Source organism: Guillardia theta, assembly GCF_000315625.1.
Source record: "Guillardia theta CCMP2712 unplaced genomic scaffold GUITHscaffold_3, whole genome shotgun sequence".
Taxonomy (NCBI): Eukaryota; class Cryptophyceae; order Pyrenomonadales; family Geminigeraceae; genus Guillardia; species Guillardia theta.
Genome location: NW_005434671.1, coordinates 1,251,950 through 1,265,879, shown reverse-complemented (window position 1 = coordinate 1,265,879; position 13,930 = coordinate 1,251,950). Strand labels below are relative to the sequence as shown.

Sequence of the window (13,930 nt, the reverse complement as noted above, 5' to 3'; positions counted from 1 at the left end):
AATTGTTTTCGACCATGGAGATAAATTTGAGCAACATGAATGACGTTGGTATTACAATCGAAATTCTTTTTCTCATAGCAAGTACCAAGAAATAAACATACGGAGAATGGATTTGTTTCTTGTATTCCATGAGACAAAAAATTAGGCCTTCATCTTCGCCGCCTCCGCTTCCTCCTCTGCCTTCTTCTTGGCACGAGCCGCACGCTTGCCAACAAGGCCAGCGTCTGCTCTTGCCTTGCGCAGCGTCTTGTATACTTCCTTTCCAAGCTCCTCCTGCAAGACAAGTCACACAAAGATAGTAGGACGAGCATTGCTCCATGCAAACTAACCTTGGTGGGAGTGTATGATACAATGCTTGGCTTGGGCTTAACAATGGGCATAACGTCACCGATGAGCTGCTCAGCCTTGGCGCACTCCTCCTTAGATGAATCCCCAGTAACAGGCTTTCCACGGGTCTTTCTGGGGAAGACAATCAACTTCGCCTTGTACTCCTGAAGACGCGACACGTTCTCCTTGAGCGACTGCTCGGAGCGGTTCTTCCTGCGGAAATCAACAGAGATGCCGATGGTGAGGGCCTGCTTGCGGGAAATGCCAGCCTCCTTCAGCTCCTCCAGAGTGAAGCCCTTGCCAGCGCGCTTCTTGGAGTTGTAGCGGATGGTAGGGCAGTGGACAACTGGGCGGAGGAGTCCGTTGACAGGGCGGGGGAACACACTCACAGCCTTGGCAAGACGAGCTTCCCTTCGCCTGTGCTTGCGAGCAGCCTGGTTGTGCCAAGTGACAATGCGTCCCTTGTGGGCAGCACTGTCATGCCAGTGCTTGTGGAAGTGGTTATTCGGGATCTGGAGGCGGAAGTTGGGCATCCTGAATCACCTGGCGGATCACAGTCAAAAATCATGCAAACTGTTCACTATAAGCATGAAAGCGCAAAATTGCAACACATGTGAAAGATCGGTTACTTGTTTCTTCATGCAAGAAACAAGGCAAGAAACAAATACAATAAGCCTGCACATTTAACACTAAAAGCTCGTGCGGGACATCGATCTTCCGTGCAGAAAAAGACATCAACACTTCAGCAAACAGTACAACAGATCAAGATCAAAACATCTTGATTGTAACTATCATGCCACCATGTGTCATCCTGCATTCAAAGCAACTCCCAACCGCAACCCTCACATTTCTTGATTCTGAATCACATTGCTCATGTCAAGGTGCCGAATTCAAAGAGTGAGACAAAGATTTTGATCGAGACTACACATAAGAGCAAGATCATCGTGATATGCTGTTCTTGGTATCAGTGTATGTAACAGGAGCTAGCATCTCTCGTGACATGCGCGCGGGATGTAAAGCGTTCGTCTGCCATACCTGCTGCCTGCCTCCTGCCGGCTCGTGCTGCCCTAAAAAAAAAGCCACGAGAGAGAAGGGGGAACCATGGGGGTGGGGGGTGGTAGTTTTGATAAATGGCGACATCAAAATCGGGGGGTGGGGCTGTGGGGGTGGGGCAGAATCTTGCGGTATGAGGGCCAAAGTTCAAGTTGCCAAGGCCACCGGGTGCTGCTACCCCAGTCCCAGTGATTGGCCGAGGCCCTGAAATCATCGCCCTCATCCTCTCAACCGTTGGCGCGCGTCGGCAGATGATCAATGGCGAGGAGGAAGGAGAGGAAGGATTGAAGTAGGAAGCGGGGAGATGAAGAAGAAATGCCGACTTGGACCATTACAATGAGTATGATGAATTAAGTAGAAAGACTCAGCTGCGAGGGCAAGAGAAAGCTCTGAGCAATTTGGGAGGACATCGATGGTTGGCGAAGATCAGGATCTTTGGCAGAGATAGTCTCACGACTGTAGCTTGGAAGAGGATCCAACTATAAGGCTAGGGCACAATCTCTCAATGTGACATACATTTCGGCAAATATTTCTTCGAGGGTGGTGGTGTAAAATGTGGGAAGGGTCATAGCAAGAAGAGGGATTCCGTTGCAGAGTCGGTTAGAGGTGGTTTGGAGAGTAAGGGAAGGGTGAAGTTTGATGCATTCTGAACGAGCTAGGATACACGCGAATTCAGAATATAACGTCATCATCACGTCACTGATTCTCGCGAGCATGCCTGTTGTCAAACCATGATGGTTTGAATTGAACCACATTTCAGGCAAAGGGATCGTATACCACAGAGACTTCGAGGGTTGCATACAACCACAAAGCTCGAAGTTGGGGAGGGGAGAAGCGATTAAAGGGTAAACAAAAAGAGTTTCTGTAGGAGAAACAGTTCGCGGCTAGACGCCGTTGAGGCCCCAATGCCGCCCAAGGACGCGAAAGCAGCCAAGGGAAAAGATGCCAAGGCTGCTAAGGTAACAAGAATCTCCATGAAAATCTGATAATGACGCGATCGATAAAAGGGAGCCAAGGGAGGAGCAGCTCCTCCACCCTCCGACAAACCCAAAGGACCGAAGCTGCCCATACCACTCGACGGTCCGCCACTCGAGCCCGTGAAGGTTTCCCGAAGCTAGCTCTCAATGATTTGGCTTCTGACTCTGTGTCCTGAAGGTCATTCCTCCACCTTATGACCCTAGAGTGAGATGTCTCCGCTCCTTCATCATGCGGTTTGACCCTCCCTTATCACCCAGGTTCATGCCCCACCGGTTTACTTCGGTTCATTCTGGGACTATCCAGGTGACCTTTGTTTCTTGTCCTCAAATTTTTAACAATGATAGGGAGGAGACCTCAAGTTCGTCCGTCTGAACCTCCTATGTGTCGACCGGGAGGAGGCATACAAGGTTTCTTCAGATGGTGGAGAGGAAAGCAACTGAGTGGGAAGCAGCAGGTGGAGGCGCGGCTCCAGCCAAAGGAGACAAGGGGAAAGCGGCGAAGGTACTATTTTAACTTTGAAGTGAAATCACTGAACTATGCCTCGGCATGTGGGGTTGCAGGGCAAAGATGCGAAAGGGGCAGCGGCCAAAAAGAAGAAGTGAACAAGCAATTCCTACACAACATTCGCGATGGCAGAAAAACAACAGGAACAAAACAAAAGAGTCCGAAAAACACATAATCCGTTGTTACTACAAAATCGTAAATATTTCGAAAACAATGTCATTGCAGGAATTCAACACAGCATGAGTCCATCAACGCCAACGCTGTTGGAAAAGTTCGAGTCCTAACGACATCAAACCATACTAGAAATCAATCTGCAAGCATGAGTCAGTATTGACAAGTGTGTGCTCGGGACGCATGCGATCGAAGGACGTAAAAAACACAAAATAAACTCACAAATGTTTCCGATGTGAATGATATGCAACGATTTCTTTGACTTCTTGGCCTGAGCTTGTCTGGTCAGGTTGCAGCTTGCCTGCACATCTTGTTATTGCGGCACATTCAGAGGCATCGCAGTCAGAACCTGGTACTTGCAAGCCTTCAAAGCCTCGTGCTCGTATGAGCTCTTCTCCTACAGAAGGTTAGCATCGTTAGTCAAAGCAATGCGGCACCAACCATGTCTGAATCTCCCCAAAGCATTTCAGTCTGGAAAGTCTTGACTGCGAGCTCAAACTGCAACCACGTTTCAGTAAAGAGCCAGGAGTGTCAAATGAATGAATGACAGGTGTACAAAATGATTCAATAATGAAAATAATCGTGTATCATGACATCCAGCCAGGGGAGACATGGAAGAGAAATCAACCAGATGATACGTAAGAAAATAAAGGAATTCACCAGCAAAGCGATTAAGAACCCTACTCTCGTATAAAGAAATGATGTGGCGGTGCTACTGAGTAGGACATGCAGGACGAAAGGAACAAGCAAGCAAGATTTGAGACGATCAGACAGTGCCCAACAACAAAACGATTCGTGGAAGTTGGCATACAAGCGAATCGCTGCCAGAAATCAAGGCAACCACGACAATGACTATTTTCGAAGTAATTGTTTGATATAATCAGTTGGGAATCGAAACTATGTGTAGATCGAGGATGAGAAGGAACAGAAGGAACAAAAAAGAATCAAGTAATCCAAGGCTTCCTGAAGGAACCAGGTAGGTGTGCTGAGGAGTATGTTGCACCAAACAGCCTTGCAGCTGCATAGACTTTTCGGACACTTACATCGCATTGCAAAGAGGACGATATGAGTACGGACAAGAGGGTCGAAATAAATGATAAGCATGAGCGTGAACAACAAAAGTGGATTTCTGACGATGAGGTGAAGATTCAAGGAATGGAAAACAAAAGAACAGAGAAGGAGGGCAAAAAGATGTACGAGTTATCCATTTGTAACAAAGTGAGGAGAATGATGATTGCCATAGAAGGGGGTAGTGCAAAGCATAGCCACAACCATCACTGCCGCCGCTTCGCTTACTCACCATTTTCCTGTTCTAAATCCGGCGTGAGGACTGAACGGGGAAAAAAAAGTACTTATAATAACAGTGCATCAAAATTATATATAATTTGGGTATTTATATATAATTTTGAAGTTTATGTCCATGGAGTTGAACCGTTGTTTGTTTCTTCATCAATTATAAATTTTATGATATTTATATATAATGCTATCCTGAAAATTATATGCAAAGAACCCGATTCAATCTCTCTCACCACCCCTCGTCCGCTAATCTTCTACCCCCCTGTTTACTAACGAAAGGTACCCTCCCGGAAATCCTCACACAGGTAAGTACCCCCCCCCTTTTACTTTTTACTACCCGGGTCCTTCTCTGCATGTTATCACATGCATGAACATGTACCCCTTCCTTGGATCAGAGATACTCTCCTCCCTACATGGTACCCACCCCACGTATGGAGAGAAAACCGGAGTCTAATTGACCCCTTCAAGTTAGATTGGACCCCCACCTTCCTGCCCACCCTACCACCGTTTTTCAATTTCTGCAACAAGACTGCAACTCCTCCTTGCGTCCCTACTACCCCTACCTCCTCATGATCATGACCCACCCGCCATTGATAGGACTCTTAGACCTTCATTTCCCATGAATTCGAACCCCACCCCATATGCGATATTGACCCCTACCCCCTCAATTCAGAGACCCCAACCCCAACACTACTCTCTCCAGCCACCTTGCCTCCCCTTCAATCCCCGCCATGGCAGCGCGTGATAAGAAAACGATGAAGAGAGAAGGATGCAGAGAGAAGCGGTGAAGGTGCTGGGCAAGGAGCTGATCCGAATCTTGAGCTAGAGACGATGCCTATGCAACAACAAGATGATGATCATCAAGTCAAGGAGGAACAGGGCCGATGATAGTTGTAGACAAGGAGGAACAGGGCCGATGATAGTTGTAGACGATCCCTAGTGGAAATGATGTTTTGCATGCTCGGGGAAGTTTGCACCATTTACACACAAAAGTATGAGAAATGAAATTGCTCAAGTAGATAGACAAATTGTCCACGCAGACTGAGTGAAGAGGAGCCATGGGGCAGTGTATGCAAAAAAAGCCTTAAACGGGAAAACTCAGACAGGCAGATTGTTGTAAATCCAGGAGTTGCCAACATTGTTATGTTTTATTCCTTGAGATAATTTTATGGAGTGGAGGGACAGCCATTCATAGAGTGAGTTAGAGTTCAGTGATCACGTGCAATTAACTTCATCACATGGAAGCCGTGTCGTTATAACAACTTGTACAAATGCTTCTCTCATTGATTCGTGTTCCTGCAGATGTGTAGCTCGGGATGCAAGCGGAGTATATTTTACTTCGTAATGCTTGCAATGTTCCATCCTCCCATTGCAAGCGGGGACCGTGTTGTCCGAGATTGGAAGCTGCAACCGGCGTTCTTGATGCCCCCACCTCTGCTGAGGCAGGGAGGTGCCTTACGAGGAGCAAGTCTTCTCAGTTACATCCAAACCTCGAAGCTTGTCATGTCAGGCGAAGTGAATATGGGCTCGCAAATGTCGCAAAGCAAGTTCGACGGTCTGCGTGGAAAACAATCAATAGAGACGCAGATGTCGCCAAGGGCAGGTGAGACAGTTAACAAAGGCGCGGAAGACAACGAAGAGTCAATGACCATGCTGACCAAGATTGATAGAGGGCCTAGAAAGGAGGAAAAGGTGAAAGTCTTTGGTGCCAGATTGGACAGCAAAGTTGCTAGCCGGGGCGAGGGGCTGCAAGTTTATGAGGAAGATAGAGTTCCAGATTGGGTTATGGAGCAGATACTGATGGAATGCAACGGAGACCTCAAAAAGGCAAAGAGCATGTTGCGTGTGCGCCAGGGCAGACTTGCAAAGGCAGAGGAATTCTTCAGATCAGGCGTGAAAAGCTTCGACAATGGTCAATACAGATTAGCAATCGAGTCCTTCACCAAAGCGATTCAAATATCCCCTGGTGGAGCAGCTAGCCGGGAAGGAGGGCAATACACAATTTGGTTGGGTCAAGCCCTTGATGCATCTGGACAGGTAACATGTCATAAGAGTTTTTTCGTCTGTCTGACTTGACGAAGCGAGGGAAAGCAGTCCAAACCCTCAGAGCATTGATGTCACATGAGGATGTGGACGTACGAAGGGTAGCGAAAGGGCTCGAATACATTTACACTGCCCCGCAGCTAGACCTGGGGGAGGAATATTTTCAATGGATTGATCTTGAGAAAATTGGTACGATGAAACTGACATGGCTGGGTCTGAGTTCTGACACGTTGAGCTAGATGTCATCAAAGGAGGAGGAAAAGCATTGCAATACTCGAAGCTCGAAAAGATGCCAGAAAAATATTCGTTGGAATGGTATATGCTACAGAAACCTAAGGTGAGGATGAATGCCACATTGCAACATTTTGTTTTGCCCTTTCAAGAGCTCATGTGTAATATCAGTCTATGCGACAACATGAGACTGGGAAAGACGTTCAAGTTGCGCTTGCAGGCACAGTAAGTCGTCTTATCTAACTCCCCTTGCTTGGACTAAACATGTTTGCAGTTCATCGTGTTTGCTGGGCTTTTTGCATATTCTCAAGCCATTCCACACTGAGCGAAAAGGCTTTATTGACTGTTGACCTTGAAATGTCACTTGTGAAATCATCAAGGACTTTGGATATATATGCTCAGGAAGTTTCTTCCTCTCTCCAGTCGTCGATTGTTGAACTGATCGAGATGCTGCCTAAGTTTTTGGACCGCCGCTCCAGTGCAATAGTTTTTCCCTACTTGGTACCAGCTTGTCGAACTCTTCATTGTACATTTTCATAAAACGAAAACTTACTACACATGAATGAAGTGGCAATCTCCACTATTGTAAAGAAACATACAGAAAGCTAATATAGGTATGGGGACACGAGCGTTTTTAACTGTCCTTTGCATCATTCATCGTATTTGTGGTGTCAGGTGCAAAAAGGTACACAGGTCCCTTGTATCCTGCGTTGACAGACTGCCATAGAAAAGTGAGGAGGGAGGAATGTGAATTAGACAAATACCTGCATGTGTCGCTGTATCTGCTGCAGGGTGCACCACCAGCACAGGACCGAGCAAACAACATCCTCCACGATTTCAGGGCAGAATGTTGAGTTCTGAATGTTGTGTGGAGGCTGATGGAACTTGTTGCGGAGCATCGCAAGCTGCAAGGCGCAATGAGGCCACGAAACTATTGAGCTGTGTCAGGGTACCTGTATGCACAAGAGGGGCGTGCAGAGGAACTCTCCAACAAGAGGAACGACTATGCCACAGAGAGGCTCTTGGATGATGCCTTCATGGCCATCAACGACTGTATATGCTTGCCCTTGTGACAATCCATTGACGACTGGAATTGTCGTGACAATGCAGAGTCTGGGACAAACCACCATCACACATTCGAAAGCAAGGCAGAGACTGGCAAACCTGCAGTCACTGAAGCAATCGCAGAGACCTGAAGACCATTGCCCTGCAAACAAGACATCACCAAACGCTCAGGCCTCGCCCCTCGTGATGATGTGCACATTCGCACAATTCCTCCCACAGTCCTAGATCCTCTGCAAGGACTCAGCTGTGATATCATCGCTCACTTATCTCCCATACTCTCCTTCCGACACCCTGCCTCCTCTCCTCTTCTTCTCTCATCTCAGCATCTTCTCCTCCTCTCCCCACCTTCTTCGCCGGGCCCAGTCATCTTCTCTTTGATCTGTTCGTATGTCGCCTGCATCGTGACTCTTCGTTCGCTCCACCCCTACCCTTGACCAGAGTCTGGTATTCATGTTACTACCCCACCACATGACAAGAAGTACCCCTGCTTGTCTCCATCCATCACCCCCTTTGACTACCCCCTCCTGTTATTAACTAAACACCACCCCAGGTTAGCCTTCTTTGCTAGGGCACTACCCCTGTCTCCCTGAAGCTACAATTTCACCATAAAATAAACTACAAAAACCTTAATTTCTCAATAAAACTGCGTCCAGAGTCAAAATTAAACTGCAATATCAATTAAAATGCAATATATTTGTACCAGCGTTATTGTGTGACAATAAACACATTTGCTACACGTGGGAGGGGCAGGCTTGCTTGAACAATAGAAGTTGTGATAGAATATAAATGACCATATTGTCATGGTTGAAAATGTTTTGCTATTATTTCAAATAGTCATCATTGAGTTTAATTCTTCGATGAAAAAACGCAAATCTCCAAACATAAAATTTCCATAGTTTAATGCCAATTTGAAGACTTTTTTTGGCTGAAGTATCGTTACACGCCGTTACGTCCTTAATTTGCCATGCGGGGGCCTCTTGCTCCCGCCAAGCCCTCTCCTTCACTTCGTCGCCTCCTGATCCTCCTGCTCCTCCTGCTCATCCTGCTCGTCCTGATCCTCCTGCTCCTCTTGCTCCTCCTGCTCCTCCTGCTCCTCCTGCTCCTCCTGCTCCTCCTGCTCCTCCTGCTCCTCCTGCTCCTCCTGCTCCTCCTGCTCCTCCTGCTCCTCCTCCTGCTCCTCCTCCTGCTCCTCCTGCTCCTCCTGCTCCTCCTGCTCCTCCTGCTCCTCCGGCTCCTCTGGCTCCTCCTGCTCCTACGGCTCTCTCTTCTACCCTTCTTGCTCAATGCAATAATGCTCATCATCCTCTTACCCCTGCCGTTTCTGCTCCCCTTTGTGCTGGTCTACCTGCCGATCCTCCTGATCTCGTTTCCACTTTGTTGCTGATTCACATTGCCATCATCACGCCTTGACTTTCTTTCTCTTCTTATTCTATTCATCTTCATTTTCGAGCTGCTCGACTCTCTACTCTCTACTCGTTCGAACCTGATGCTGTCCACTCTTTCTTACTGCAAAGTTGTTTGTTTGATAGCTACTAAACTAGCTCTCACAGATGGTCGTCTGAGCTCTTGGCAGTCAAGCAAGAGACACTCTGAAAGATGCTCCTCGATTCCTTGAACGCCTACAACCGTCAATGAAGACTCCAGCGCTTTGATTCGAAGTTTGATTCGAGAAAGCGCGATGAGCAAGCTTTGGGTGAGGACTACATTCTTGCTTCCTCTCTTGCTTGCTGTTCGTGCTGGACTGCATGATGTTCCGAAGATGGTGGATGATCAGCCCAGCATGGCGAAAAATCGTGGAATGTCCCATGCATCATCGGGCTATGAGCCAGCTCGATCCGGAGCCTGTACAGAAGCCTACACGGAGCGAGTCTGCTTGCGAAGAAGCGGGTGTGCATGGTGCATGGTAAAGCATAATGAGGATGCGGATGGTGACGGAGTCAGAGCCGTCTCCTCCATCCGACGAAAATCAAAGTCGACAAGCCTGCGCGGAAAACGAGGACAGCAGTTGGAATGCGGAAAGTGGTCAGCATGCGTGGGCCCTCCAGGGCTGTGCGAGCTACGACGAGATAGGAAGAGCTGCGAGAAGGATTCAGAAGTCGACGTGCCTTGCGCTTGGTGCGCGAGCGAAGATCGCTGTGTCACATATACATCGAACGCTTCAGGTAAATGTTGGTAAGGAGCTGCCATAGGAGCTGGGGTAGAAGTTGGAGCAGGAGCAGAACGGAGGACTGATGATCAAGGAAAGATCAAGACTATTTTTGAGAATTTTGTTTTAGGACATCTTGTTGCCCAGTGTGTGGGATGCGATGGTAAGTTTAACAGTGGAATGAAGACAGACGTTTGTGGGGTTTGTGGAGGGACCAACAGCACTTGTTTTGCTTTCACTCGTCAGGTAGTCATTGACCTTTGATCTTGGAGTTATGCCTGTAAACGTTTGTTTCTTGTCTCCTCTTGTCAGGAACAAATTGGGATCTTGTTGGCGTTAAGTGGGAACATCCTTATTTCAGTGAGCTGTTTCAAACGTTTTGTCCTGTCCTCACGGTTGCCACAGGTCAGTCTCAATACTCAGAAATATGCGCACAATCAGAACGAGCTTCTGTCAGGAGGGAAGCTGGTAATGCTCGATCATCAATCAACTTATCCTTTTTGGCCTCTCCTTCCCTCTTCTTCCCCTCCCGTTGTCTTCCCTTCCGTGCTCTGCTCCTCCTGCACCCTGTCTAGTGTTGTTTGACTTGGTGCAGCCCTACATTCGCCTTAAGCTCTGGTGGGTCGGCATGGTCCTCATGGCCATGGGCGAGACTGGAAACTTCCTCGCCTATGCTTACGCGCCGGCCACAGTCGTCGCTCCTCTTGGAGCAGGTGAATGAGAGGCGGCAAGGGAAAGCTTTGAAAACATCTGAAACCTTGCATAGTGTCGGTTATCTCCAACTCTATCCTTGCGCACTACATCCTTCGAGAACATATCGGTATGTCCTGCCCAGCTCCTGCCCCTTCAATTTCCTGCTCTCCCTTGCTGCGTCCCTTATTTCCAACATCCCAGGCCCTCGCAATTTGTTTGGGGTGGCCATGGCGATTTTAGGGTCCGTGCTTATCGTCCTTTATGCTCCCTCCTCGGACAAACAGCTCACCATGGAGGTATTTCCTCCTTCTACCTGCTGCTCAGAGCTCACTTTCTCGTTCTCTTCCTCCACCATCACTGTCCCCTTCCCGTTCCTCTTCACTTTCCACTCCTCCTCTCTACTCCTTCTTCCTCCTCCATCCTTGGCATCGTCCTGTCACTTCCGTCCTCTCCTCCAGGTCCTCATCGAGTACATGAGCGACAGTGGCTTTGCCTTCTTTGTTATTTCCATCTCCATCGCCATCTTGATCCTCTTCCTACTTCCGGACAACATCAAGAAGTACGGCCAGTTACCCTCCTTACTCCCTTCCTCTTTCTTCCTCTCCTTGCTTCCTCCATATTCTTTTTTCTTTTCTGATCCATCCGCCCGACCACATTCTTTTCCTGACTTGCTTTTTGCGACATTTTCTTGCTCCTTTCCTCTCCTTTTCTACTTCTCTCTGACAAGATCTTTAGGCGATATGTCGTCATCTACACTCTTATCTGTTCTCTCACGGTCTGTTCGACCTTCTCCCATTCATTTCTCCTCCACCTCCTCTTTCTCTCCTCCTTCCTCCCCGTCGTCCTTCCGCCCTTCTTCTTCTCGCTTCATCTCCTCCCGCGCATGTTGATCGTTCTCTTCAGGGGAGTTTGACTGTCATGTGCGTCAAAGGAGTCTCGACGGCGCTTGTCCTCACCTTGCAGGGGAACAACCAGGTCCTGCCCCTTCGCCCTCACCCCCGCCATCCTCTTCCCTTCTCGTCCTCTTCGTCCTCTTCTCTGTCTCTCTCCTTCTGCGCGCTCCTCGCAGTCCTCTTCTTTTCATCAGCGCTTGTCTCACTCGCTGCAGTTCTACAATGTCCTTCCTTGGATCCTCGTTGCCGTTACCGTGGGCACACTCATTGTTCAGGTGAGGACAAGTAGGAGGATCGAGATGGCAGAGAAAGCGAGAGAAGAAAGGAGCAGGAGCAGAGGAGAAAGAGAGAGGGGGGGGGGGAGGCAGAGGGTTGACAGCAGGAAGAACAACAACAGCATTCACACTTGGTACAGCTCAAGTACTTGAATCTTGCCATGATGCATTTTGGAGCATCGGAGGTGATATATGCTTGTCCCCTCCATTTCCCACCTTCTTTTCCCCCTCCTCCCCACCTTCTCCTCCCCACCTTCTCCTCCCCACCTTCTCCTCCCCACCTTCTCCTCCCCACCTTCTCCTCCCCACCTTCTCCTCCCCACCTTCTCCTCCCCACCTTCTCCTCCCCACCTTCTCCTCCCCACCGTTTCTCTGCTGATTGCCACCCATCCCTCAGGTCGTCCCAGTCTACTACGTGCTCTTTACCTTCTGCTCCATCATGGCTGGGATCGTCCTGTACAAGGAGTACCACCAGGTCTCTCCTCCGTCCTCCCTCCTAAGACTGCTCTCCTCTTCCTCCCTCTATCTTCTTTCCTGCTCACCTCCTCCTTTCTCTTCTTCCTAACTTATCCTGCTCCTTTTCCCCCCTCCCTCCTACTCCTCCTCTCGCTCATGTTTCTTGCAGCATTGTCCTCCTACCAACCCAGACTGCCACTACACGCTCTTCTTTGTCTCCGGCTGTCTCGTCACTTTCTCTGGCGTCTACCTCATCACGTTTGCCAAGCGCTCCAAGACAAGTTTGTTTCTCCTCCTCCTCCTCCTCCTCCTCCTCCATCCATCCATCCATCCATCCATCCATCCATCCATCCATCCATCCATCCATCCATCCGCCTCCTCCCTCCCTCCCTCCGCTTCCTTCTCCTCCTTTGCTCCTCTTGGCCGCCTCTCCCTTCCTCTCTGACTTCTTGTGTGCCTATCAGACTACAGGGATGAACTCGACGACCTTGCTGATGAGATGCTAGACGGTGAGGCTCCAAAGCTCCATCCCCTTCCGCCCCTCTCACCTTCTCGCTTCAGCATTTTCCTTTCCTCGTTTCTCTCCCGCCCGTCTTGTCTTCTCGCTCCAGCTGCTTCAACTGCCCCCACTATCTCTCTCCTCTCCTCTCTTTCCCCTCCCCTTCCTCCCTCCCCACTCTCTGCTCTTTGTCTTAAACTGACCGGGGGCAAGGGCGCTTCCTCCATCGTGACGCGGGGGGGCGATCGCGGTCGGACTGGACGGCATACGGACGGGGACGAGCAGCTACGGTGGAGGTGGAGACTGAGGGCCTGCTGGGAGGAACCGTGATGCGCGTGAAGAACAGCCCTCCCTCATCTCCCGACGTGAGAACAGCTCTCTTGTGACCTATCCATCATCATCATCATCATCTCCATCTCTATCTCCATCATTATCTCCATCATCACCATCACCATCACCATCATCGTGATCGTCATCATCATCCTCATCATGCTCCTCCTGCTTGTCCTCTTCGCGTTGCCTCTTCTCTCCTCTCACTCGCCTTGTGCAGGCTCAGGGTGTGGAACTGAGCTCGGTGGCTGCTCAGCTTCGTTAGCTTGTGCTTCCTGCGTTTGAAAGAGAGGAGGGAGGAGAGGGAGGAAGCCAACGAAGAAAGAGGAGGGAAGAGGGGAGGGAGGAAAACGACGCAGGAATCAAGAATTGGAAGGAGGAGGAGGAGGAAGAGGAAAGGAGAAAGAGGAAGATCCGTTTTTTCTTCATCTTGATTCATTATTATTACAACCTAACATGTCCCATCCTCCTTGTCTTCTCTCCTATACCACCATGCAGCTCTCGTATGTAGGGATCATGTACTTGATGTTGATGTAAGCGTCCGGTCCTCCGTGCGTCTCCAACATCTCCAGCGTCTCATTGATCAGCTCCCCGACCTGAACCCTCGTCAGTGCCCCCTTCTCCTCTCCTTACTTTTCTCCCCTTATTTCCTCCTCTCCTCCTCTCCTCTCCTCTCCTCCTCTCCTCCTCTCCTCCTCTCCTCTCCTCCGCACGCACTGACGTTGGTTCTTTTCCTCTGCGAGTAGTCGATGGTATCGCCAGAGTTCTTATTCTTCGACTTGAGCAGGTTGAACACAGGCAGCAGCTGCACCATCCTCGTCAGCCCCTCCTCCGCTTCCCTCCGCTGATTCCCCCCCTCCCCCTCCCCCCTCCCCCTCCCCCCTCCTCTCCCTCTCCTCCTCTCCCTCTCCCTTGTCTCCCTTCCTCGTCTCCCTCCCTCTCCCTCTTCGGTTCTACTTGCTGGAAGGCC

The 13,930-nt window shown here is 49.4% G+C and overlaps 6 protein-coding genes across 6 annotated transcripts in view; 3 read left to right on the top strand and 3 right to left on the bottom strand.

Moving 5' to 3' along the window:
• Positions 1 to 28: 28 nt before the first annotated feature.
• Positions 29 to 1,375, bottom strand: RPL13e (large subunit ribosomal protein L13e, cytoplasmic). Its single transcript, XM_005841585.1, has 3 exons — positions 1,363 to 1,375; positions 330 to 870; positions 29 to 273 (listed from the first exon to the last, which is right to left on the bottom strand). The coding sequence occupies exons 2-3, from the start codon at positions 858 to 860 to the stop codon at positions 142 to 144; spliced, it is 663 nt and encodes a 220-aa protein (XP_005841642.1). The 5' UTR covers positions 861 to 870; positions 1,363 to 1,375; the 3' UTR covers positions 29 to 141.
• A 764-nt stretch (positions 1,376 to 2,139) lies between these two features.
• On the top strand, positions 2,140 to 3,074 carry GUITHDRAFT_150079 (hypothetical protein). Its single transcript, XM_005841584.1, has 7 exons — positions 2,140 to 2,339; positions 2,388 to 2,483; positions 2,536 to 2,562; positions 2,616 to 2,661; positions 2,703 to 2,765; positions 2,810 to 2,859; positions 2,919 to 3,074. The coding sequence occupies exons 1-7, from the start codon at positions 2,286 to 2,288 to the stop codon at positions 2,958 to 2,960; spliced, it is 378 nt and encodes a 125-aa protein (XP_005841641.1). The 5' UTR covers positions 2,140 to 2,285; the 3' UTR covers positions 2,961 to 3,074.
• Positions 3,075 to 5,631: 2,557 nt separating this feature from the next.
• GUITHDRAFT_100135 (hypothetical protein) lies at positions 5,632 to 6,928 on the top strand (the record flags this gene model as incomplete). Its single annotated transcript, XM_005841583.1, has 5 exons — positions 5,632 to 6,366; positions 6,411 to 6,561; positions 6,612 to 6,709; positions 6,775 to 6,828; positions 6,878 to 6,928. The coding sequence occupies 5 exons, from the start codon at positions 5,632 to 5,634 to the stop codon at positions 6,926 to 6,928; spliced, it is 1,089 nt and encodes a 362-aa protein (XP_005841640.1).
• A 309-nt stretch (positions 6,929 to 7,237) lies between these two features.
• GUITHDRAFT_100134 (hypothetical protein) lies at positions 7,238 to 8,035 on the bottom strand (the record flags this gene model as incomplete). Its single annotated transcript, XM_005841582.1, has 5 exons — positions 7,238 to 7,321; positions 7,368 to 7,508; positions 7,557 to 7,716; positions 7,768 to 7,810; positions 8,014 to 8,035. The coding sequence occupies 5 exons, from the start codon at positions 8,033 to 8,035 to the stop codon at positions 7,238 to 7,240; spliced, it is 450 nt and encodes a 149-aa protein (XP_005841639.1).
• Positions 8,036 to 9,284: 1,249 nt separating this feature from the next.
• On the top strand, positions 9,285 to 13,225 carry GUITHDRAFT_160735 (hypothetical protein; the record flags this gene model as incomplete). Its single annotated transcript, XM_005841581.1, has 16 exons — positions 9,285 to 9,830; positions 9,945 to 10,060; positions 10,127 to 10,174; positions 10,410 to 10,527; positions 10,581 to 10,634; positions 10,709 to 10,803; positions 10,966 to 11,066; positions 11,243 to 11,282; positions 11,411 to 11,482; positions 11,616 to 11,675; positions 11,816 to 11,860; positions 12,073 to 12,150; positions 12,301 to 12,412; positions 12,596 to 12,640; positions 12,844 to 12,995; positions 13,181 to 13,225. Exons 1-16 carry the CDS (start codon positions 9,347 to 9,349, stop codon positions 13,223 to 13,225), a joined length of 1,665 nt encoding a protein of 554 aa, XP_005841638.1. The 5' UTR covers positions 9,285 to 9,346.
• Positions 13,226 to 13,442: 217 nt separating this feature from the next.
• GUITHDRAFT_160734 (hypothetical protein) overlaps positions 13,443 to 13,930 on the bottom strand; it is a gene marked incomplete at its 3' end in the record, with an annotated part of 1,721 nt that continues 1,233 nt past the window's right edge. The window contains exons 3-4 of the mRNA XM_005841580.1: positions 13,682 to 13,765; positions 13,443 to 13,556 (exon numbers count right to left, since the gene is read on the bottom strand). Coding sequence (XP_005841637.1) covers positions 13,443 to 13,556; positions 13,682 to 13,765 — 198 coding nt within the window. The remainder of the gene's footprint in view (positions 13,557 to 13,681; positions 13,766 to 13,930) is intronic.